Source organism: Taeniopygia guttata, chromosome 23 (genome assembly GCF_048771995.1).
Source record: "Taeniopygia guttata chromosome 23, bTaeGut7.mat, whole genome shotgun sequence".
NCBI classification, from domain to species: Eukaryota; Metazoa; Chordata; class Aves; order Passeriformes; family Estrildidae; genus Taeniopygia; species Taeniopygia guttata.
This window is the reverse complement of record NC_133048.1, coordinates 2,708,045-2,733,041: the sequence shown is the minus strand read 5'-3', so window position 1 is coordinate 2,733,041 and position 24,997 is coordinate 2,708,045. Positions and strand designations below refer to the sequence as shown.

Here is a 24,997-nt window from a genome sequence, read left to right as displayed (position 1 = left end):
GTGCTCCCTGTCCGGCAGCAGGTGCCACGTCCCTGCTGAGCTGGTGGCACCTTTGTCACCACTGGAGGTTTCTCTCTGAGGAGACTGTTGAGCTGCAAGATGGAGCTGCACTGCTCTCCCAGGAAAACTCAGCCACGAGTTTCTGTGCCTTTCCCATTGCACCTCACAAACATTAAAACAGCAGCAGAAACTCGCTGAATGAGAGGCAACAACGACCTGGGTCAGGCAGCACCACTGTGGAGCCCCAGACAACCCCAAATTAGGGTTTTTTTAATGATTTGGGGTTGGAAAGGGAGCCCTGGAGAGGGAAAGTGTTTCTGTAGCTGATCCAGCTCCTCTTTTTGCTGCCAGAGCATAACACAGAAGCGCCTGTTTGAGCAATTGAGCATGATGTGACCTGAGAGTCCCTGTGACACCCCTGTCCCCCTCTGCCAGGGGGAATAAAAGGTTTTTGAGTATTTCACTGGGCATTTCAGCAAGGTGATGTACAAACTTGTGCAAAACACTGTGCCTGTTTCTCCCAGTCATAAGATAAAACAACAGAAGCAAATTGAAAAGAGCCTTCTTAAGAGCTCTTCAGCTGCAAAGCGAGTTCTTCCTGGGTTAGGATGGGCGCACACTCAATCTGAAAAGGCAAAGCAAACTGGTTAATACACACACACACTCCAGAGAGGACAGGCAAGAGTTACAGAGAGCAATTGTTAATACAAAAACACATTAATCCTGTCTTGGATGAGAGGATCCATGCAGTGGTGGGTGCTGCAGCAGTGCAGCAGAGATCTGAGGACTTGTTTTTGTCCTTGCCAGCTGTTTCCCTGGGACAGCAATGCCTGATGCGTGCAGGGGAAATAGGACATTGGGTGTCTGTGGTGGTTCTTCTGCACAGGGATTTTGGGGCTGATTACAGGGTTTATTCCCAAACAATTCCATATCTATCAGAGAACTGCTACCCAGACCTCGGCAGGGCTCCGTATTTTGGGAGCAAAGCAACCTTCTGCCTGGTAGGAAGAAGAAAGACTTTTAGAGGAAGCTCATGACGTGCAGTGAGAACTCCTGAACTGGGAGTGGCATGCAAGGGAAATCCCAAATTTGAGGTGCCTCAGCTCCTGTTCCTGTGGCTGGGAAGCGCTTCAGCGAGCAAAGGGCAGCCAGGGAGGAGATGTCTCACAACCTTCACCTGCTCCGTCTGCTCCACTTGCTGGAGACAGACCTGCAGCACCTCCAGCCGCGCTGTCACATGCTCTGACAGGTCCCTGAAGGCTTTCTGCAGCTCATTGAGCAGCCTCAGCAGCTGCCTGCTCTGCTGGGGGGTTAAATCCTGGGCATGCTCCGAGATCAGGAACTGGATGTCGAAGGCAGTGGCATCCAGCTCAGCCTTGGTGGCAGCAAGGGGCTCCTTCAGCTCCTGAATGGGAGAGAAAAACAGCTCAAACGACCCTGCAGCCAGGGCTGTGCTGCACTGCTTCCCATCTGCAGGTGCCACATGAAATATATTCCAGAAACTCTCCCAAATATATTCACCAAACTCTCCCAAAACAGCACTCAGCATGGAGGTGAGAGCGTCTCACCACAGGGGTTTTCCAACTTCCCTTTGCACTGGGCGCTGGATGCACCTCACCAAGAGGTTTCTTGCATGTGTGTAGGGCTGCCCTTGGGTCTGAAGATGACCCAAACCTGGCCACAGTGACTCCACGTGCCACCACCAGCTCTCAAAGCCTTCAATCCCCTGATTTCCATGCCAAGATGCCACCACCAAGCTTGGAAATAATCTTTATTGCTAGAAGAGGGATAAGGCGACTGGGGCTCCTCGTACAGGGGATGGAGAGGATGCAGCTCTCTCCTCAACAGCCTGACAGGAATCTCCCCAGGTCACTCAGCCACCTTGCACAGGAGCATGTCCAAACAACCAAACCGTGTATCATGGAAACAAACGACTTTGGAGAACACCCACCACCGCGGCTCTGCTGCAGCACCAGCTAACAGCAAACCCTTGGTAGGCTCTGGGAGAGAAGCAGGATTAAAAGCTTCTCCTCTGTGCAGAGGGCAGCAAGTTCATCAGGCTGCAGGATTGGGGGCATTGCCATGGTTACCTCGTAGTGCTGCAGGCAGTGGCTCAAGCTGCTGGCATCGGTGGCCGGCTGGAGATCGCCGTCACCCAGCGACGCCGCGGTGCCAGAGACCCAGCTCAGCAGCTCCTGCAGCCTGCCCTGAAGAGCCTCGTGGTGGGCCAGGATTTTAGCCTTAAAAGCAGAAAATCATCGTTTAAATGAGGAATTTTAGGAAGCTTGTGGGGCAGCAGCGGGGCAAGTTGCCAGCTCTACCTTTTCAGCTTCTGCCGCCCCACGAAGGTTTTGCAGCCGGGACTGCAGGACTTCACTTGCAGAGCCCAGAGACTTCTGGAGGTTCTTGGCATCCTTCTCCAAAGCCTTCAGCAACTGCTCAGGGACTTCTTCAGGGGGGTTGGCCACAATCCTCTGCACAGCATCCAGCTCCTGATTCACTGAGAAGCTCAGCTCCTGCAGCTCAGCTCCCAGGGCCTGAGACAAAGGCAGCATCGTTACGTCTACGACAGGGTGACTTCACCTCTCTGCTGCCAAAACCCAGCAGGGGTTTTGGAGAGGCAGCTCCAAACACTGAGTCTAGAAAAATTCATCCCACCCTCCAGCCCTGCTCAGCTGCCAGCACTCTCCTGCCTTTCTCCAGGCTGTAAAATTCACATCAGCCAAGCTCGGGCTGTTGTCTGGGCAGGGTGGATGGGAGAAGGAGGGATGAGGTTTGATATAAAACCTGTTAAACCTGAGACAAATCTCCCAGAAGCAGGGAGGGCTGTGCAGGAAGCTGGGGAGAGGGGGAAAAGCTTTGTCTAACACCAGCCAAGCCTAGCCCAGCCTCACTCACCTCTGCTTGCTGCCTCAGGTCGTGCAGGGCTGCCAAATTCTGCTCCGCCGGCTGCACCCGTTTGATTCTCATCTCGATGTCTCGGAGCATGGAGAGATAAGATATCAACCTCTGGTCGTGCTCCAGACACATCTTCTTGCTGAACTTGATCTGCAAAATCAGACAGGAAATCAAAGCTTCAAACGTGGGCAGAAAAGGTGACAAAGTGTTCTGAAAAATTCTTTTTTTTTTTTTTTCTCCAAAAGAGAAATTTGTTAATAACGTTCCCGCTCATGGACTTGCCACTTGCCAGCCTTATCTACAAGATTTACTACAGGAAAAATAAAACACACGGTTCTTTTTCCAACATAAGCTTATAAACGGCAAGAGATCTCTTGGAGCTGCAGCAAAAGTGCCAAAAAAAAAAAAAAAGAGTTCTACTTGTTAGTCATTTAGCAGTAATGCTCCAGCAAAAAGAGCCACAGCTCAGCCCTGAATGTTTCCAGTTGTACATCACCAGTTCCTTTGCCAAATCCACTGCAGCCGATACTGCAACATCCACTCCTCACGCTTCAGCTGCCCTCTGTCCCGAGGACCTCAGACAGATTTAGCCCCAAACACCCACAAACAGCTCAGAAAAATTGCCAAAATAGCAAAAATATTCACTGACCTGGGCTGGTCTCGTGGACTCCCTGGAGGTTTCCAGCAGCTCCCCCTCCACGATCACAGGTAAGAGCAAACCCCGATCACCCGGACCTGGCTGCTTGCTCCTCTCCTGGGGGGGCTCTTCTTGGGATTTTGGGGGAGCAGGGGCTTGGTCTGCTCTGAGCTCAGCTCTTTCCTCGTGCTGTTTCTCCTCTCCAAGCTCCAGGACTGCAGAGGTTTCCTGAACTTCTGTGGGCTCCTCTGTGATAATTAAGTCATGGGGCAGCTCCTGTGCCACGGTGGCTGTGCTGGACACATCCCAGGTGGTTTCCACCCTGGTGTCTTCCTGAGCCATCCTCTCCTCCAGACTCAGGGCCACCAAGGAATCGTGACCATCCTTGATCCCACCTTTCACCACCTCTTGAGTTTCCCCGTGCTTGGGGGGCACAGGGAACCCCTGATCCTCTCTGGGGGTTTCTGTGTCTTTCCCAGGAATTGTTTTCTTTCCTTTTCCACCCTTGTGCTTGGCTGTGTCTCGTGCCAACCCAGCAGCAGTCTCGATGCTGGATTCAGGTTTTGGCTCTGGCACCCTGGAGACAAAGTGCTCCTCCTCACCCTTTTTCCTTGGAATTTCATGGGAAACCAGAGAAGGAAGGAGCTGCTTTTCTGCAGGCTTCTCTGGCTGAGTGCTGTCTCCTGGAATGCTGCCCTGCTTTGCTTTCTTTTTCTTGCTTTTCTTTTTCTGGGTAGGTTTCAGCTCAGTTTCACTTGTTTTTTCCTGATCAATTGGACCTTCTGTGCGAGAGGTTTCTCTTTCTGTGTGCTTCACAGCTTTTTTCCCTCCAAGCTCATCTCCCACAGGAACATCAACCTCAGGGGGTTCTCCAGACTCTGCAGGGCCCATCCCTCCTTTCTCTGGGCCCACAGTGACAGATTCCCACAGAGCTGCTGGAGTCTCCTGGACCACACTGGTCACTCTCTCTCTTTGCCCAGAAGTCACCACTGCACCTTCTCCACCTGCCACAACTCCCTCTTCACTTACAAACTCTCTCCTCCTCTCCTCACCATCCTCCTCCCTGTGAAACACCTCTGTGCCCAAGAACAACTGCTCCTTCTCCAAGTCCAGTCTCTCTATTTTCTCTGTCTCTCCATCCACTTCTCCCCTGGATTCCTTGCCCCGGGCTGCTCTCACTTGGGTGCTGCTTTTTGGGATCCCTTTTTCCACCACTGCCCCTTCAGGGAGAGATGCTGTCCCCAACACTGAGGGGTGCTCTGGAGTCACCTCAGCCTTTGCCTGGGGGTGATGAAGATGATGATGTTCCTCTTGGGGATGGACACCATCCTCTGAAGCTTCCTGGGGTTTCAATTTCCTTTCTGTCTGTGCTTTGGGGGATTTCTCAGTGGCTGCAGCAGCACTCTGAGCTGTGTCATAGCTCACAGGTTCAGGCTGAGCTTTGGGCTCGGCACCATCAGACCTGGCAGGGAGGATGACACCTTCCTCTTTTGGAGACAGTTTTTCTACTTTTTCTTGCGAAAGTTGCCTTTTTCCTACTATGCAAACCTCAGAACCAACTTCCTCATCAGGTATTTCCACATCCCGAAGACCAGCAGCTAATTTTTGGCTAATCAGCCCTTTTCCAACAGCTTCCTTCACAGTCAACCTCTTCCCACCAGGGGCATCAACAATTCCACCAGCCCTGAGCTGGTTGGTGGCGATGACTTTGGCCATGGGCTCATCCAGCACGCCCTGCTCCACAGCTGCCCTCAGGGACAGCCTCTGGCTGACACTGCCCTCCACCACCCCTCCACTGTCTGCCTGTGCCTGCAGCAGCCTCAGGGCGGGCAGGGGGTCCACCTTCCCCAGCCTGACCGCCTCAGCACACGGCAGCTTGGTCCCTGTCACCTCGTCCCTGATGGCCTGGAAGGGATGGACCTCCAGGTACCTCTGGCCGGATTCGATATCGATTTTACACTTCTTCAGGAACTCCGAGTAGGGAACGACCATGCAGGTCTCGGGGTCCACAATTCCTTCTCTCATCTCTGGAGATGCCAGGGCTTTCTCCACCACCTGCTGGGGTACCAAGCCCTCCTGCACCGCTTGGCTCAGCGCCAGTCGCTGGCCAGAAGCCGGATCAAGAATGCTTCCGCTCTCAGCCTGGATTTCCTGCACTTTCCTCTGGAATTCTGAGCTAAGGATCCCCAGTGACACTGCCTGGGGCAAGGGCAGCTTCTCCTTTGTAGCTGGATGGACAAAGTCCTGCCGGACCACACTTTCAGCCTTCCTGAGCTCCTTGCATAGATCTGGGTTGATCAAACCGTGTTTCATCGCGCTGTCCACCGAAAGCCTCATCCCAGACATGTGGTGGATGATTCCTCCATCAGCAACCTGCTTGGTCAAGAGCTGAAAAGCTTTTTCCTTCTCCAGGAGCCCTTTCTCAACAGACTCTGCCACAGTCAGAGGCCGTTTGGTTTCAAGATCCGCAATTCCACTGGTCTCAGCCTGCAGATTAATGAGCTTCTGCCTGGTCACCTCATCGGTGCCTTTCCCCTTGGAAGCCTTCTCCAGCTTCACCAGCTCTGTCCGACCCGTTGGCTCTATGAGGCCCAGATTTGAAGCCAAAGTCACCGACACTTTTTTGCCACGTTTCAAGTCAACAATCCCCCCAGTAACCACCTGCCCTTCCAAGATCCTCATGGCTGTCTCCTTGTCCAGAAGGCCAACAGCAGCAGCATCCTTGATGGAGTAGACAAAGTTGTTGCCTGGGTCAAGGACACCACTTATGGCTTTGTCGGACGCGAGGACCTTCTGGAGCAGCTTCTCATCCATCAGACCTTCTTCAATCACGTCCTCGGTGGTCAAGGATTCACACACCTGAGAGTCAAAGAAGCCGCTGAACATCTTCATCCTCTCCATGAGTTTCACGGCCGTGTGGCCGGACACCACTCCAGAGGCCACGGCCTCGTCCAGCAGCAGCGCCCTGCCCGTCTGCTCGTGGATGATGCCACCGCTTTGGAGCTGCATCAGCAGCTTTTCCAAGGTGTCCTCTGCTTCCTGCTCCTCAGGGGCTGGCAGGGATGGTTCCTCAACGCCCTCATCACCCAACACTCCTTCCCACTCTCCTTCTTCCACTTTCAACACAGTTTCCATGTCTGTGCTTTGCCTCTCTGCCGGTGCTGCCTCCCCACGTGCAGGGAGCACAACCTCCTCTCCTTCCAGCACACCATTTTCAGCTGTCCCCTCCTTTGGCAAATAAACCTCTCTAACTTCTTCTGCCTCTCGTTCAGGTTCCCTCACACCCTGAGACCTCTCTGCCATGATTTTCAGACTGTCTCTACTTTCTGGAACGCCCATTGTTATGCAGATTTCACTTTTCACAACCACTGCCCCACTTTCCAATTCCCTCTTCTGGTGTTCGGGACCTTCCACTCCATCTATAGCAGGAGGCTTCGACTCTTCTTCTGCCTCAACCATCATTTCCTCTGTTTCTCTGATTAATCCACTATCAAGGTCACTGGGAGGTTCTGGCATCAATAATTTTACCTGATGTTTATCCTTGGCTGTAAAAGTGATGTGTTCTTTCCCAAATTCAGCATCAGCTTCACTCCTGGTGATCTCCTGTTCAGTGGAAATCTGCTCCTGCTCTTCCACACGCAGGAAATCCTCTGCATCCTCCAAGAGGAGACTTTCAGGTCCCACCACCACCTCCCCATTCTCCAAAGCAGTTCTGGGTGACAGGATCTTCTCGCTTTCACCTTTTGAAGGAGCAAATTGAAGCTCAAGCTGCTGCAAAGCCACACCATTGCAAGGTTCACTTTCAAGGGCTGCGTCTGCCTGTGTCTCCTCAAAGCCTTCCAACACCTGGGCACAGGATCCATTTTCTTGGCTTTGGATGAGAGTTTTAGTGAGATTGTTCAACTCTGCATCCACTAAGAGCACCTTCTGGCCATCGTGGATGTTGATGTAGCTGTGGGTCATCAAGTGGAACATCAGCTTTTCGTCGTCACTCCTCAGCAGAGGCTCCTCCTGACCTGTGGGGCTCCTTCCAAGGGAGCTCTGGCTGTGCCTGCTCCTGCTTGGAGATCCAGCGAGCTGCATGCTGGCCATGACATCAGGTATGGCCGTTGACTTCAGCTTCTTCACCACCTCTCTCTCCAGGACGCCCCGTTCCACTGCCTTCTGCCAGGACAGCACCTCCGTGGTGTCCGGTGTAAGAACACCTTGAAGGAGCTGCCTCTTGCTGAGAACCTCCTGAATCAGCTCTGTGGAGAGGATCCCCTGCTCCAAAGCATCTGCAACGGGGATGATCTCCCCCGTCTCTGGCCACAGCAGCCCCACAAAGGACCCCAGGGATTCCAGCACCAGCAGTGCAATCCTTGGAGCTACCAACCCCTTCCTTAGGGCTTCATCCACGGTCAGCCTCTCTCCCGTGACGCTGTCCATGATCCCACCCGTCTGCAGCTGCCGGATCAGAAGCGTGCAGGCCAAATCCTGGTCAATCAAATTGTGCCTGACAGCCTCATCCACGGTCAGCCTGTGTCCCGTCCTGGGGTCAACAATGCCACCAGCAAAGAGGTGGGCTTCCAGCAACCTGATGGTCACCTGCCTGTCTATCAGCCCCTCCTGCACTGCACGGAAGATGCTGACCTCCCTGCCTGACCTCAAGCTCACCATCCCACCTGCCAGCTGCTTGACTGGGAGCAGCCTCAGCCCAGTCTCCTGGTGGATGATGCACCTCTCCAGGAGCTCAGGCAGACTGATCTTCTCAGCAGTGTTGGGGTCAATCAAATCCTTGCCACCTTCCAGGTGAGACAGGAGCCTGGAGTGGAGCTGGGTGGGGAGGAGATTTTCTTGCACTGCTGTCTCCATGCTGATTCTGCCCTGCTGGAATTTAAAGCCCCCAGTGATGAGCTCAGCCTCAAGAATCTTCAGCCCATGGCTCTCACTGATCCTCCCCTCTTCTATGGCAGCGACGACGGGGAGGAGCTGCCTCCCTTCACATCTGATTTCTTCCACCTGCTGGAGAGCATCCTTCAGTTCCTGCAGCACCTGGAACGCCCTGAGATCAATGATGTTTCTTGCCAGAGCTTTCTCCAAGGAGAGTTTCTCACTGGTCTCTGGGACAACTAAGTCAGAGGAGATCACCTGGGCCTCCAGGAGGGCCAGGCCCGTGTCCTGATCTATAAGACCTCTCTGCATGGCACCAAAGACAGGGAATATTTCTACCGTGCCAAGATCGATCACTCCTGCCACGGCTTCGCTGCCCTGGAACAGAAAGAGAAGGGAAAGAATTAAATCAGAATCCAGCATTTCCAGCACTCATTTTATGATTTTCAGGGAGGCCTCAGTTTAAAAAAACAAAAAAACAAAACAAAAAAAAAATCAACAAAAACAAACAAAAAAATCCCAAACAAAACAAAACAAAAAAAAAAAAACAAAAAAACCCCAAAAAAAAAGCCAAACTTAAAATCCCTAAACAGGCTAGAAAGTCCTAAAGCCTTTGAAATCTAGTCCATCACCAGGGCAACACCAAGATGCTTCCAATATCCACCAGCAGTAATGCAGCAAAGCAGCAAGCACCAAAACTCGGAATCATTCCTAATGCTCCACAGAAAAGAGGGCAGGAGACCAACAAGCACAAAAAAGCCCTTCAACAACTCCAGCTTTAAAAAGTAAAGACAACACAAACCCCACTGTGCACTCACGGGGAAGAAAACCTCCCCAAAACCACCCACTCTGGGGTAAAGAGGAACCTTTCCCAGCACAGCATCCATGCTGATTCCTGCCATGCTGAAAATCCTGCACTTCCCAAGCAAATCCCAAGTGCCAGGAAGGGTGGGGAACACCCCAGAGCCATGGAGCAGCTCCCAGCCATGCATCAGGGCAGGAGCAGCACAGCTCCCCAGGCATGACCACAGACCCTGCTCTGACCCTGCTCAGCACCTCCAAGTTGCTCCTCAGGCAGGGCCAGGGGAGAAATGGAACAAGTTGGAGGTTCCAGCATGGGAACAGTGACAAACTGGGACCACACCAACTACTGTGGTGTTTTTTTTGGAGGGGCTTTTCTTGCTGCTATCTCCACAGGGAGGATAATAATTTAGGTGATAACGTGTCTTTGTTCAAAGCCTCTCTGGATGTTTGGGTTTCTCCCAGTGCCACTGGTTGGGTGAAAGGCTGGCCCAAGCACACCAAGATTTTTGTGGGGATAGCAAGGAGGGAATCAGGACTATGGAATGAATTCCTTTTGCATCCCAACACCCTGCTGTGGGGACAGGAGAAACCTTCTGGGACAACCTAAGCTCTCCACCACCATGGCCAGACCCTGACGTGCATACTCAGAGATGAACAAGCTGTGGAAAGACAGAGAAGAGGGAAAGGGGGGAAAACAAAAGAGAAGGATAAAAAAGGAGATGGATGGGAGGGAGGGGAGTAAAAGGCTTTTACTTACCGACTTGCAGGGTGTGCCTTGAGCAGTTAAAGACAGAGCCTTATGGAGCAGTTCAGCCGTATCACACACAGTGTAAAGCTTGGGGTTAGCGTCCAGCATGCGACTGTTTTGTTTTGCAAAAAGAACCCCCACACACAGGTCCGTCCTCTTTCCCTTTTGTGTGTTTTGTTTGTTTAAATCCCAGGGGGGTTAGTTAAACTTGTAAGCAAGGATGTCAGTTAATCTTAAAAACAGTTGACATGAAACACAAACCATACAGGGACACATCATGCTCAATTTAGCGCGCTCTGCTTTGCATTTTTTGGTCTTTTGTAACTTCTTTCTGACGGATGTTTCCAGCAAGCAAATGTTAAAGAGTTCTTCATGCTCCCTCTACAGTGAAGCAACAGCTCTGCACCAGAGCCGCAGGGATGGTTTTGCAGACGGGGATTTAAGGTGAAGCCCCACTGACATCTCTTGTTTTGCTCTTGGGCTTCATCGAGTCCGTGAGTGAAAACTGTTCCAGCCCCAAAGCAGCCTCATGCTGGACCAAAACAAGCCCTGGAGAAGGCTTTTGCTCTAAAATAATTTTCCTGACCAAAAGGGAGGAAAAGGGAAAGGAAAAAAAGCATCCATTCCACAGGGAGGCTGCACCAAATCTGTGATGGCTTAAAAAAATGATGTGTTCACCTTTCTGCTGCCAGCACAAGGGCTAAAGGGCTTGCAATAAAATAAATAATTTCCTGCTCTGAAACACCTGGAATGTGCTGTAAAGTCCAGCTTGGAGCAAATCACTACATATTTAGGTGAAAGCTGGACAGGCAGATCTCAAAAAGAGCAGCTCTGCCACCTTCTCCCCATGAGTGGCTTGAACAGGGCTTCACTCACAGACCTGAGAGCCAAAACCTGCGTCTCACAGCCAGATGTGAGCGGGCTGTTGCTTCAGGGTACAGGGAGCCAGCAAGCAAACACACAAAAATATCCATTGACACATGAATATACACTTAGAGAACACGCACACGTAAATCTGTGAATGACAGCTGGTAACAGAGGCAATAAGGATGCGCTTCCAGCCCTCCCTACAAGGATGGGACCTGGTGGATATGGACAGGGAACGGGTCCTGAAGGTCTCCCAGGTCAGTTGAAGGGCTGGATAATGCAGTTGCCTTCCACAAGGAAGAGCTACTTGGTTCAGCCAGCGCTAAGAAAAAGCCTTGGCCAGACCCTGAGATCCCTGAGGAGTGAGTCCCACCTTCCTGCACGCCCTGCCCGCAGGCAGCTGTGGGACTGAGCCCTCTGAAGGTTACAGCCCTCAGGGGACACAGATTTCCTCAGGGGGACACAGATTTCCAGGGCAGAATTCCATCTGCCACCCTGCTCGCCGAGCACAAACGAGCCTTGTGCAGAGGGCAGAGCCCTGATGGCAACCAAAGGACAACTCTCCCATGGAGCTGGAAGGCAGCAGGAAAACAGCTCCTGCTTGGCACCCCCAGATGCTTTGGGTGACCATGAATAGGAGAGAAAGGAGGGCAACCAAGAGGCTGTGAGTGGCCAGTGGCCAGGAGACACACAACAAAACGAAACCTTTTGCACCGCCTGAGGAGAGAAGTGAGGAGGGAACAGGGCTGAGCAGGGAGCAGTACCTTGTGCTCTGTCTCCTGAGCCAGCTGGCTCTGGAGCTGCTGGAGCTGCTCCGTGGAGTTGCTGCAGAGAGCCTGGTAGGTTTCCTTCAAAGCATCAATCTGAGCAGAAATCTGATCCTTTTCTGGTTGGGAAAGCCTGTAAGGGGAAGGGGAAATACCTCAGCCCAAACCATCTCCACAGAATCATCACATCCTTCCAAGCACAGGAAAAGGCCAAATCCACCAGGAGTCCCATCCTCTCCCTGCCCTGCTCAGCTAAACCTGCCAGGATAACTGAGCAAAGGCTGGCCTGCCTTGTAACAATCAAATCCCCAAACATATGGGGCTGAATCTCAACTAAAGAGGATTAATATCGTCCCACAGCATAAATGGGTTGCACATTTCACAGGTCTCATCGCAGACAATAGAGAAGACAACTGTGTGCAGCTCATTGTTTTTAACTGGAGTCAGGCACTGGATCCCATGGATCCACCAGCTCTAAGGAATCTCACCTCCAGCCCCTGTTCTCCCCCTGGTCACACTCACTTGTGGCTGTGTTTTGCCAGGAAGATTTGGGAAGTTTTGATGGCCTCAGAGACCTGCTCCTTCTTCGCAGTCAGCTCCTCATTCAGGGCCTGGAAAAAAAAAAAGTGAAAAAGAAAGGAAGGATCTTAATGCAGCTGTGAAAAAAGAGCAGAAGTTAAACCCCAGGGCCTGGCGTCAGTCCTGCTTTACCTGCTGCTCCGAGATGGATTTCTCGATGTCTCCCAGCTCTCTGCTGCCAGCAGCAGCTGTCCTGCCCTGCACACTCTGCTTCAAGCCCAGGGCCCAGCCCAGCAGCTCCTTCACCTTGTCCACGTGCTCCTGCTTCTCCTCCTCCACCACTTTCTGCAAACACAGGGGAAAGGAGGAAGACAAACCACGTCAAAAGGGATTTCCAAAGGGGGAGCAGCGCCCAGGACGTGCCCTCAGCACGGAGCAGCATCCTTGGGGGTGGGGGGGATGTGGGGACAGAGTGCAGGTGAAACGTAAATTTTAAGGAATTTAGAGATTGTAGAGCAGCTAAGATTTTAGTTAGAAATAAGCCTTACTAGAGTTAATTAAAATAAATGAGTAGGCCTTGATGAAGTTAAGAGTTAGTAGTTAACTGATAATTGATTGCTTGTCAGCACAATGTTTAGTTAGCTGGGTTTATAATGAAGAATACAAACTGACAAATAGCGTTTAGAACATAAGACAATTGTGGCCTCCTCTGTTCAGAAACCAATTGAAGACAAGGAATGGGAGTTCTACCAAGAGTTCATTTGTTATCTTTGCATTGAAAAGGTAGAAAGGCCAGAGCGAGGAAGACTTCATTTACTTCCTCATTTTGAGACCCCTCCCCATGAAAGGGACACCAATCCATTTCAAGGAACAAATTATGCATGCTTCATAACTTTTTTAAATGATTAGCATAGGAAGTGAGGAAGGGGATGTACCAAAATGATGAATATTTGTATTTTGGCTATTCAATACTTGTATGGATAAAAGGGCTCTGTAATCACCTGAGAGGTGCAGTGTGGATTTGGGAGCTATCCCACATGCAATAAACACACACTTTTTAACTTTAAACTGTTAGAGAGTTTTTGTCCATCACAGTTGGATATCGGTGATAGATCAATATCCAGATTTCTTTAATAATTCAGAAATTGTAGCTTTGTAAACACACACTTTCTAACTTTAAACTGTTAGAGAGTTTTTGTCCATCACAGTTGGGTATCGGTTCTAAATCAATATCCACATTTCTTTAAGAATTCCCACCGACCCATTTCAAGGAACAAACTACCCATGCTGAATAGTTTTTTAAATTATTAGCCTATGAAATGAGGAAGGGGATGTACCAAAATGATGAATATGTATTTGTATTTTGGGTATTCAACACTTGGATGGATAAAAAGACTCTGTAATCACCTGGAAGCTGCGGTGTGTGTTTGGGAGCTATCCCACACACAATAAACACACACTTTTTAACTTTAAACTGTTAGAGAGTTTTTGTCCATCACAGTTGGGTATCGGTCCTAGATCAATATCCGTATTTTTTTAAGAAATCACAGGTGTGTCCCACGGCCTCACCTCCTCCTCCTCCAGCCGCCGCAGCGCGTCGCTGATGTACTTCACGTGCTGGGTGGTCAGTGTCACCAGGGCCGTGTAGCGAGTCCTCAAATCCATGAACTGCCAAGGGACAGAGGGGAAAACAGAGGGAAGAGGGGGTGCATCAGTCCTGCTGGTGGATGCAGAGCGTCCCTCTCCACAGTGCATGACAGGGATGAGGCACCTGTGGCTTGGGAACCCCCCAGGGCACCTGGCAGAGCCGGGATGGCACCAATGGAATGCAGCAGGTCTGCTGGGGAGGGTGGTGGCCACACAAGGCATGCTGCACGACACTGGAGCGAGGGGACACTCCGGCCACGGACACTGGGGCGGATGCTCAACTCTTACAGAGGGCTACCGGGATCTTTAATATCCACACAGAGCAGACAGGGAGCTCGGGTCCCTAAAAAGGTTCTCATCCCAAAGATGCACACACAGCAACACTGCATGGTGCTCTGGTTATTTACCTCGCGAGGCTGAAGGGCTGAGCCGACCCCGCTGGATTTGACCCAGGGGTTCCCAGGAGTCTAGGTATGGCATACCTGGTGCTTAGGGCACTAAGCCATCCTCTCTGGCTATTGGAAAAAACAGCGAGGGTGGAAACTTTATTTATACAAGAGAGTTCAGCAGGAAGGAGCTCATTTCACAGAGGCTGCTGGGTGGTTTTGCTGAGCATGGAAGAACCCCCCCACCCAAAATTTCCCCTCTGCTGAGCTTAGGTGGGCTCCTACCTCCTGGGTGATGGCATCTGAGGAGGAGAGCATCCGCCGGCGCTTCATGGGGGACTTCTGCTGCGACTCCACGAAGGCCCTGTAGGTCATCAGCTGCAGCTCATAGTCCTGAGAAGGTGGGGAGATGTGGAGCTTGTGAGATCTGCAAACTCTGCCAGGGCTGCTCCTGCCCAGCCCACCCTACCCAGGAACTGTACCTTGACGGCGGCCGAGTACTGCTGGGAGAATTTCTGACACTGGTCCAGCTTGGCTTGGTTTTTCTCAATTTCTGCAGCCAAAGCCTTCAAGGAAATTCAAAGCAAAAGTGGTTGTCAGAACAGGTTGGCTGAGTTGCTGCCCAGAGAAGTTGTGGATGCCCCAACCCTGGAAGTGTTCAAGGTCAGGTTGGACAGGGCTTGGAGCAACCTGGTCTAGTGGAAGGTGTCCCTGCCCGTGGCAGGAGGATGGAAAGATGATGATTTTGGAGAACATTTCCAACCCAACCTGTCTGGGATTCTATGACAGTGGCCATGAGCACGTGAGCAGAATTTTGGTTCCCATCCCTCCAATTTTTCATGCAAGACCTCACATGCACCTCAAACCAAGCAGAGCTCCTCCACTTCCCAGACACCCAGCTCAGGCCTGCAGCCTCTTCCCTGCTGCTTTTCATATTTCCAAGCTCAGAGATGAAAAGAAGTGACATGCTCACGGCAGCAAGGAGACATCACGAGGTCCTGCCTCACCGTTTGCTGGCTGAGCTGCTCCGACAGCACCCGGCTGTCCTCAGCCTGGCCAGGCTTCATCAGCTCCTGCTGGGCTGTGATCTCCTCAATCCACTGGATCAGGGCTCTGTGGCACTGCCGGTAATCACTCAGCACCTCCTGGATGCTCTCCAGCTCCGTGTGGCTGAGAGAAAACCATGACAGGTAAGAGGAGGGGGTGAAAACAGCACCAGCAGGAATCCCAGGCAGAAAGATTTCACCTCCACCAAGCCTGCCCCAAGGTGTCAGCTGAAGGATGAGAGTAAATCTGGAAGAGGAGGCAGGAGTCTCTCACCGGGTCTCGATCTGGGCGCAGGCTCGCTGCCAGCGATCCCACAGCTGGCTCCCCTTCTCCTGGAAGCGCTCCAGGTCGATGCTGCGCTCCTGCCTCAGCCTCAACAGCTGCTCCCCCACCTCCTTGGCCTTGGCCATCTCCTCCTCCAGCGTGGAGAACACGGAGCCCTTGTCCTTCACCTCCCCGAGCCATTGCTGCAAAAGGAGACAGCACCGGGTCAGTGTCACTGAAAGCAGAAGGGACCCAGAGATGTCCTCCCAGCCACAGGTGACAAAGCTGCAAAGGGGTTAACGGGTTTATTTTCCCACTCTCCTTAAGCTGCAAAGAACTGGGAGCTGTAGAATGAAGGGGAAATGCTCCCAGTCAGATTGGTTCAGGCCCTGTCCCACAGCAGCAGACAGAGCACAAGGCACAGCACCTCCTCCACACTCACAAAACAATCAGGGCCCTCACAAAACCCTCTCAAATGTACCAAGGCAAAAAAAAAAACGTCCCACAGTCCAAATTCAGCAGAAAAAAGGGAAGGACGCTGCTTGACAAACCAACAGCACCCACCTGCAGGGCTGCCCTGTGAGTCTGAATGGCCGCCAGGTCAGCAGGAACAGCCTCCTCCTGGCTCAGCTTCACCTCGTAGCCTTTCACCAGGGACTCTGCTCCTTGGGTGCTGCGGATAATGATGTCAACCGTCTTCAGCCTGGCAAACCAAACAGAACACAGTGACATCCCAGGCGTGGCAGAGAGCTGGAGGCTGCACCGTGTGCTGCAGGGGCATGGATTCAGTCACACCCACCACAAGGTGTGTTGGAGGGACAGAACACGGCCTTTAGCAGAACACTCAAAAGGGAGTTTGGGAACTGAGGCACATCCCTACTCACTTTTCCAGGTAGATGGAAGACAGCCCATGTGTCTGCTCCATCTTGTTCACCACCAAGTCCAGCTCTGAACGCAGATGGGGCGTGCTGGGCCCTGCAGGAGCTTTGTCCAGGAAGCTGCAGCACCTCTGGGACACAACCCGCAGCTCCGACTGCAGCTGCTGCAGATCCGCCTGCGTGCGCTGCAGCGGGAGGGAGACAGCGTAAAAGGAGAGCCCAGAGAGGCAGGGAAAAGGCAGGAGTGCCCTTGGCAAAGGAGCTGGTAGGAAACGAGGCAGGGAGCCCGGTGCTGGTGCTCCCCGCTGCCTCCTGCGCAGCGAGATTCCCTCAAACCCCGCGCCCTTCGCCCACGCAGAGGAGCTACAGCTACTCTTGGATGTGGATTTTTGGATATTTTTGCCCACCTCACCCCTCCCTGCCCACCTCCCAGCAGCAGGCCTGACCTCCTGCTCTGCCATGCGGATGGCATTCTCCTGGATGGTGTCACCGTCGGCCCGGGCGCTGCTCGGGGACTGGATGCGGCTCACGAGCCGCTGCTCGCACTCCTCCAGCCGCAGGCGGATGTTCTTCAGCTCGGACAGGTAGCTCCTGGCAAGGGTCTCATCCTTGTCTTCTGCAAGCCAGAGACACACAAAGAGCAGCTCAAGCACCACTGGCCAGTATCTGTCCCAGACGGGACCTGCTGGAACCCCCAGAGCCGAGCGCTGACACCAGCATCTCTGCTCAGGTGTTCTTCATTTTTTTTATTTTTTTAATTAAAACGTCTCGTTCTGGAAATGAGTCCAGCCTCAGGGAGCCTGACGGGAATCCTCGGTCCGAGTGGGACTCACAAGTGCCACCAGCACGTGTATTTTCCCAAAGACTGAATGCAGGAAGAGCTCCTTGCTTGGAATGCATCCCCGTTGCCAACACGACAAGGGGAAGAGGGCTCAGCAGCTCAGCTGAAGCTGCAAAGCCAAGGCCTCTCTGCTGGAATAGTGCTGGACAAAGGCCCAACACTTGGAGGGATAGATGGAGAAATAAGGAGAGCAGCTGCTCACACCATCAACCAGCTAGCTCAGGAAAAGAACACTAAGCCATCCCATAAATCCTTTGTTTATGAGTTCCCACAGCTCCTGGTTAAGCCATCAGGCCCTTTGAAGCTCACCGTTCTCCATGGACTCCAGCAGATGCCGGATGTGTTCCTTGGAAGACTCCACTTCCTCCTCCAGGCGCAGCCGGTCCGACACGGAGAAGAGCTCGGAGTCCCGGCTGTCCTGCAGGAAATCCTCGTAGTGGGCCTGCAGGCTCTTCAGGGCTTGCTGACACTCCCCCTGGGCCAAGGATCTGAGCTGTGAGTGGAAAAAGAGGCACATGCAAACATCAGGAACAACTTCCTGCACACCAACTGAACCGCCTTCATTTGCCCAAGGAGCATTTTCAAATCCTCTCTATCAGACCCGTGCCTCCCTCCAGCTGTGCTCACTCCCTAATGAAATGCTCAATCCACCATCTCTCAGCAGCAGCAAGCTCCTGATCCTCTTTTTATTGGGAAAAGCTGCAATCCTTCTGCACAGCACCCCCAGACTCAGGTTTTCAAGGTGTGACTTGTTCCCCTTTTCCCCGTTGCTGTAAACTGTGACCCTTTTCAAGGTGTGCACTGTTCCAGGTGTAAAGATCCTTCATTTCCCCAGCCTTGCACTCCCTGGTTTTCTCCTCTTTTTGGCCACACAGAGAAGCCTGGAGAGCAGCACAACCCCAGAACCAGGCAGGGAAGCTCCTCTGTACCTTTTCCATGCTGAAGCTCTGCACCAGGGCTATGTCCTTCCTCAGGTAGTTCCAGGAGATGAGGCTCTTTGTGTTCATGTGCAGCTGGTGCCAGAGAGCCATCACTTTCTGGTACAGCTGTTCCACCCTGCAAGGGGAAAGGAGCAGATCCATCAGCCCTGGATCTTCCCAGCAAACCCAGCCCTGACCCCGTTAATCCCCCAGCCATCACTGCCAGGCAGCAGCTCATCAGCCCAGTGACCCCAGAGCGGCAGCACGCAGGGAGTGATGCTCCTGCTGTTCAGTGCCAGAGATCCCTGCGGGGATCCCTCCTCCCAAATTGTCTTTTTTTTTTCATTTTGCAAGCTACTGCAGCTTGCAAAAAAACCCTCTCTGCAGTAGAGTTTGCAGCTGTAGAAGCATGAGGGAGTCCTTTCCTCACCACAAACCACTTTCATACCTCCATCCCCACTCTCTTCCCATTCCCACCCCAAATCTGTCCCCTCCCATGCCACCATCCCATCTCTCTGTGATTGTCACCAAGTTACCTGCTGGCCATCTCGATGGCCTCTTTGTTGGGTGGGGGGATCAGGAAGCAGACAGAAGGCACCATGGCCTCATTCCCCGTGGGGCTGATCACCTTCCACTTGGTCCTCTGGGAATTGTCCTCCAGGACACACTCGTCGTTCCTGCAGATGGTGATCTGCAACAGCACCAACACCAGGAGCCCGTCAGAAACCAGCAGCAGGGCCCTGCTCACCTGCCCCTCTCCTGGGGGTGAGCCAGCTCCCAGAAATTCACAGATGGATGTGTTTGAATGGAGCAACAGCCTGGGACGGTGCCAGGCAGCGCGGCACACTCGTGCCGGGAGAGGAAGGGACAAGGAAGCTACAGGGAGCTGGCTGCCACCCACGTGCTTGTCTGGCTGAGGCTGATGAAGCCCATCCTCCTTGGAAGGGGAAAAGACTCCAGCTCCTGCCCAGAATAAATCTGAGACATGGAGATCTGCTCCAGGAAAAACACTCCTGCTGTTTTCCCTCCCCCTGCCTTCCCACTCTGCTCCTGCTTTCCACTGACAGATCCCACAGCGCTCATCCTAAACCACCCCGGGTGCCAACCCCTTGTCCCTGCCTTCCCTTCCCAAGGGCCACTGTTGGAACTCAAAATGTCCCTCAGACATTTTTGGAGGTTCCAGGCCCAGGTCAGAAGCATTTGAGACCCTGGCAGGTAGCTGGAAACAGCTGTGATTTTGGGTTTGAGCCATGGAACGATTTACCAACCTTGCAGGAAGAACAAGAAGTCACAAAAGTTTAGATGTTATAGTAGAAGTAGTCACAAAGTAGAGGGAAGAATTTTTTAGTGCTGTACAGGGGGGGTTTAACACCTGTACAGGGGGGTTTCTGTTTTGTACATGGGGTTCAGAGGTTTTAAGATGGAGGGATTTGGGCCTGTCCTGTCCTCCCTCTTTCTTCTTCCTTGCCTCCGTGTTCTTGGTGATGTTGGCACTCACAGATTGGTTTAGAGTAGAAAAGCACCATTTAATATAGGTAATAGGCACTGGGGAAAAACTGTACCCATGTAACACGTAATGTACCATATAAAAGATAGAAAAGCACCATTTAATATAGGTAATAGGTATTGAGGAAAAACTATAAACATGAACATGTAATGTGCCATATAAAAGATAGCAGCAGCCCTGGGTGGAGGGAGAAAAGAAGAAATTAGGGGACAGAGAGGATGTCAGGGTGTGTGTGTGCCTCTGCCTCAGCTGTGAGCAAACCACAGCAGCCCCAGAAGAAAATCTTTTAGATAACTTGCAATAAACTGCCTTGAGACCGAACAACAGAGACTGCTGAGCCTTTCTCTGGAAGCACAGGTTGGAGGAGAAGTTTTTTAACCACCCCTGACCTAGGGTGGTCTTTGACAGGTCACCAGCCCCCTGGCAGCCCTCACCTCAATCTGCCGGTAGTCGCAGACAGCCCTGATGGGGATGGTGCTCTTCACAGCCTGCTCGGGGTTCCTGGGCCGCAGCTGCACGATGGTTTTGGACCGTCCCACCAGGCTGGCCACCGAGCTCTTGGACTGGATCAGCTGCTCCTTCTCATCCTGGCAGGGACAAGGAGGATGGGATGCTCAAGGATGGTGAGGGGAGGTCTGTGCCGGGCGTCTCAGCTCGCCCCCCACCCCAGCGCTGGCCTGCAAGGGCTGAGCAAACACGTCAGGAGGATCCTGCTGCCCTGGAAGGGTGGGAAGAGGGCTCAGGAGATGGGATGGGACGTCACTGCTACTCCCACTGCCCTGCAAAGCCACATGCACACCTCTGGCTCTCTGGCTGGTAGGACAAGAAAATGTTTTCTTTCAAAAGGATAAAAAAAAAAAAAAAAGAGAACACAACATCCACCAAAACAACGTCCCAGCAGCTGAGAGGGGCCGAGAGCAGGACAATGTCCAGCCCAAAGCTGGTTTAGCTGCCTGGAGGAGAGCCCAGGGAAGCATGCTCCCTTCTCTAAAGCAAAGGATGAAGGGGTGTTTAAACAATGGCTGGAATGGGAGGCGATGAATTTTGGGGATAAAACATCTCAGGAGAAAGGGGCTCGGGGTGGAGCGACCGCACAGGCCTCCGGCTCTGGGGAGAAATCTGCCAGCTGAAGGTAATTGATTCCTACAAATCCCTGCTGGGTTTGGCCATGGCACCAACCCGGGGGAATGGTGGCAAAGCTGCCCTGGAACAGCCTCTGGCACCGTGGAGACGTGTGCGGATCACAACACTGGCAGCTCGTGTGATTAGTGACAGCTCAGCCCCTGCTGGCTGTGGCAAAAGGTTTAAAAAATAAAAAAAATTTAAAAAAAAGGATCCCAGAAAAGGTTCTCCCTCATGCTCGGTACTCTGGGGTTGGTTAGTGCGCTACAACAGTGGAGGAGAATTTAATGGTTAAAAAAAAATCAAATCAAATTAAATTAAAATAAAAGAATAAATGATTAAATAAACTACCTGTGCCTGTCCCAGGGAGCATGATTGGAAGAAATACAACTTTAACTTATTAGGTAAGAAAGAGTAATATAGCTGAGCTCAGGGCAGCTGCCCCAGTCCTGGGTTTGTGGCCACTCACTGGCTGCCCAGAACAGCCTCTCCCACCCCAGGTGACACCTGCCAGACTCCTGACGGTCCAGGGCTCCCAAACACAGACCCCAGCCTGGCTCTCCATGTCCTGGCAGCACCAGAGACAGGCCAGGACAACCCCGAGACCGTGACAGAGAGGATGGGGGAGCCCCCAGGCCTCCAGGAGAGAAGAGAGAGCTGATGCACCCACCACCCCGTGTAAGGGCACCCCAGTGCCCTGATGTGCACATCTTAGTGACCACTTGCCTCCACACACTCAGTGTCACCTCCTGACCCTGCCACCACAGCTCAGCACTTCAGCCACAGCCCAAATCCTCCCCTGACCCTGGTCTCAAACACCAGCTGATGCTTTGCTCCTTGGGGGTTGGTTTTAGGTTGTTTTTTTTCAGGCCAAATCAGGCAAGAAGGTGACAGTGCCACGGCCTGGGCTCTGCTCAGCTAAGCCAGGCCACGTGCTCAGAGATCAGCCCCTGGCACAGCCAGGCTGCCCTGGCTCTCCCCCCCATCCAGCAGGATGGATTAGCACAGGATTTAGGCTGGATAAAGAGCAGGCATTTCTCCACCAGCTCCAAAGCAGAACCAGGAGCATCCTAGAGGCCCTGCCTTTGTGCAGGATGGGCTTGGCTGGGGCAGGAGCAGCTCACACATCAGGCTGTGACCTTGCACAGCCAGCACAGCCTGCCTGCTCCTCACCCTGAGGACACAGAGAGCTCAGGTGGTGCCTCTAAATGACAGTGACCAACTCCAGCTACACCACACGGCCTGCAGCTCATTCAGCAGCTCCACAGGAAAACAAATCACCGCCCAAGATGGAACACAAACCACATCCCACCAAACCGCGGGGATAAGGAGCCCAGTTCTCCCTGGAGAAGAAAGAGGTGTCCCAGGCAAGGCTGCTGGAGCAGAGCAGGGTGGTGGGGTGCCAGAGAACCCACCATGGAGTCCTGCAGGAGGTCCTCCAGCCGTGTCAGGCTCGTGTTGTGGTCGCAGGAATATTTCCTTTTGATGGAGTCCTGCAGGTTCCGCAGGTACGTCTCCGACTCGCGGGCGTCGCTGAAGAACTGCGGAGGCAAAAAAGGGTCACAGGGACCTGGACAAGTCCCCTGAGCAGCCTGAAGGCAGGCAAGGAGCACCCCAAAGGCTCAGCCAGCAGCTCCTGACACTGCTCTGGCTTTAGGGCTGCAAGGGCAGGATCATCCCAGGTGGATGAGCAGAACTACAGGGAAGCTGATCCCTTTTTCCCCCTACAAACGCACAGGGAGCAGCTAACAGATATTCCAGAGAAAACACAAATCCCTCCTTCCCTCCCCATCACGGGCACCAGCAGTGTGAGCAGCTCATGGAGTGGGATTCAGCAGATGGGACTGAGGGAATTTGGCCCCAAATACCTGGAAATAGGCAGCGTTCTCCTTCACGTGCTGCTCCACGCACAGGCAGAGCTGCTTGATCCACTGCCACTGGGTGTGCACAGCAGCACTGTAGGCCTGTGGAAAACACAGAAAAGGGCACTGGAAAAGGGCAGCCACAGCCAGGAGGGGCACAGCAAGGACACAGGAGATGGAGGGAGAGGCAGACATGACCAAAATCTGGCTGCACCCAGGAGGGTTTGGACATGGGACATGGCAGACTCTGTCTCAGTGTTCCCATGTCACCCACGATGCCAGAGGCAGGAACAATTTTGCTTTTACCCCGTGGAAAATGTTCCCACAGCCCTTTGCTTCACCACCACAGTGCCCCTGGAAGCCTGGATGACTCCAGGGCAGCCAAGGCCATTCCCTGCATCACCTCTCTGTGGGAAAGGCTCATGCTCTGCGTGTTTGTGTCTGAATTCGAGCTGTGATTATTTGGGAACGGCCCCTTCCCAAAATTAAAAAGCTCCACCACTGCACTGATGTCCTGCCACCACAAAACACATCATCAGGCTCTGCGGGGTGGGGCAGCGAGTCTCCCAGTTGCAGATGAGGTGATCTGATCCTTGGGAACCCCACAGCTCTGCCAGGCTCCTGCTCACCTCCACGGTTTGCTTGGCCGGGTGGTTCTCCAGGGAGAGCAGCTCAGCCGTGTCCTGGAGGGAACGGAAGATGTCCTGCTTCTCCTCCAGCTCTGCTGTCAGCTCCTGCAGGAGGGAAAGTCCAAATCTCAGCACTGGGACCTCGCTCAGACCTTGTGTCCAACTAACACAGTGTGCCAGTGGATGCCAAGGAATCCAGCACAGCACCACAGCCACATTCCCAACAGGAATCTGCCTCCTGTGGGCACTGGAAACCTGCCCAGGGACCTCTTCACACATTGTGATTGGGGAAAGATGGGAATTTGTTTATACTGTTGTAAAGAGGAATTAACTTTCCTCTTCGGCTCAGACTTACCTCCCTCGCCCCCACCAGTTCAAGATGCCTTGAGCTCCAAAATAATGCTAAAAATACATCTTTTGATGCCTTTTTGATTGCAATTCAATTGAACACACACATTCACTTCACCTTCTGCTCTGGGGAGAGCTTCCATCAGCTCTGTTCAGGAGCAACAAGCTCAGTGAGCTGGGAGGGAGCATCCAGCCTCAGGATTTCGGGTCTGTTGGGAGCTGAGGGCTCCACAGAGGACCAAAAGCAGCACCTGCCCTGCCAGCACTCACCGAGAAGTAATTCTTCTTGGCTGCAATGTTGGGGTTGTTGTCACTCCAGTCGTAGGCCAGCTCCTCCTCCTCCTTCTCATTCAGCCAGATCAGCTCGGCCGTGGCCTGGGACACGAATCCATGCAAGCTCTGCAGGTGCCTCAGCCTGAAGCTCGAGGTTTCCTGGGCACAAAGAATGGTTTATCATTCCTCCTCCCTGCTCTGTGGCTGATGGGTTTCTGCCCCTCTGCCCAGCCTTGGGGCAGGGAGGGTCCCCAGGCTCCCTGGCAGTGCTCACCATCAGTTTGCAGTACTGAGTCTCCAGCTTGCCCAGCGTCTCCGTGTAGCTCGCGCGGAAATTCGGAGACATTTTACCCTGAAGGATGAGAAACGCTCCTGTTACCCATCACAGGGCAGCATCACTCAGAGCCCCATCCCCAAATCTTCCTCCACAGCTCTATACAAGGAAGGGGAGGGTGGAGAGGATGGCTCAGGACAGCACTGCATCAACTCAGAAGCTCCATCCTTAAAAATCACCTCTGTCCCAGGAAAGTGACCCACAAGAGCTGATCCTAACGCCCTCATCCCCCACGTGGGGCCATGCCTGGTGTCCCCACCACACCTCATACATCCTGGCCTCCTTCACGCTGGAGCCCAGGTCCTCCACGCTGGCATGGATGTGCCTCTGGGTCTCCAGCTGGGATTCCACGCTCGGCAGGTCGGTGCCCCACTCTGCCCGCTCCAGTCTCATCTGAAACCAAGAGGCTCGGTCAGCACTGCTCATTCTGCTCTCAAAGGGACACCAGGAATCCTCCCAGAAGGAGCAAACACCTCCCAGTCTTGGTAGAAGATCCTAAGCCAGTGCTCCAACACCGAATATTTCTGGGACAGCCCACACAAGCTTCCCACCCACGTAAGACCAAGTGACTGCATCAGCACAGATCTGCTTCCAGCCTTGAAAGGCTCCCACTGGCCAGCAGTGGGGATCAGAGAGAAACTGATCCCCAGTTTCCCTCTGGGGAGAAAGAGAGAAAACCCAGAGAGAAGAGAAAACAAGAGAGAAACCCCAGCTCCAGACAGAAGCCTCCGATCTCCAAAAACTACAAACCATCAAAGCAACCATTCACAGATAAAGGCAGGAGGAGGCCTGGGGCAGCTTCCCACATCACAGGCAGGAGGTTTGGC

General features: G+C 52.9%; 1 protein-coding gene across 23 annotated transcripts in view; it reads right to left on the bottom strand.

Moving 5' to 3' along the window:
* The window catches only part of MACF1 (microtubule actin crosslinking factor 1), a 141,024-nt gene that overhangs the window by 68,107 nt on the left and 47,920 nt on the right, over positions 1-24,997 (bottom strand). For 18 of the 23 annotated variants that reach the window (XM_072917952.1, XM_072917946.1, XM_072917953.1 and 15 more), the window contains 26 exons: positions 24,435-24,563; positions 24,111-24,188; positions 23,834-23,995; positions 23,216-23,320; positions 22,593-22,688; positions 22,140-22,265; positions 20,037-20,189; positions 18,632-18,786; positions 18,105-18,231; positions 17,485-17,668; positions 16,781-16,950; positions 16,341-16,519; positions 16,021-16,159; positions 15,466-15,659; positions 15,153-15,315; positions 14,628-14,711; positions 14,431-14,538; positions 13,682-13,780; positions 12,305-12,457; positions 12,116-12,204; positions 11,591-11,726; positions 3,548-8,785; positions 2,899-3,048; positions 2,322-2,537; positions 2,091-2,240; positions 1,172-1,405 (listed from right to left, as the gene is read on the bottom strand). In XM_072917952.1, coding sequence (XP_072774053.1) covers positions 1,172-1,405; positions 2,091-2,240; positions 2,322-2,537; positions 2,899-3,048; positions 3,548-8,785; positions 11,591-11,726; positions 12,116-12,204; positions 12,305-12,457; positions 13,682-13,780; positions 14,431-14,538; positions 14,628-14,711; positions 15,153-15,315; positions 15,466-15,659; positions 16,021-16,159; positions 16,341-16,519; positions 16,781-16,950; positions 17,485-17,668; positions 18,105-18,231; positions 18,632-18,786; positions 20,037-20,189; positions 22,140-22,265; positions 22,593-22,688; positions 23,216-23,320; positions 23,834-23,995; positions 24,111-24,188; positions 24,435-24,563 — 8,817 coding nt within the window. Of the gene's footprint in view, positions 1-1,171; positions 1,406-2,090; positions 2,241-2,321; positions 2,538-2,898; positions 3,049-3,547; positions 8,786-11,590; positions 11,727-12,115; positions 12,205-12,304; positions 12,458-13,681; positions 13,781-14,166; positions 14,250-14,430; positions 14,539-14,627; positions 14,712-15,152; positions 15,316-15,465; positions 15,660-16,020; positions 16,160-16,340; positions 16,520-16,780; positions 16,951-17,484; positions 17,669-18,104; positions 18,232-18,631; positions 18,787-20,036; positions 20,190-22,139; positions 22,266-22,592; positions 22,689-23,215; positions 23,321-23,833; positions 23,996-24,110; positions 24,189-24,434; positions 24,564-24,997 lie in introns of those variants that run through there. The other 5 variants (XM_072917966.1, XM_072917964.1, XM_041720822.2 and 2 more) reach the window with 3 other exon arrangements.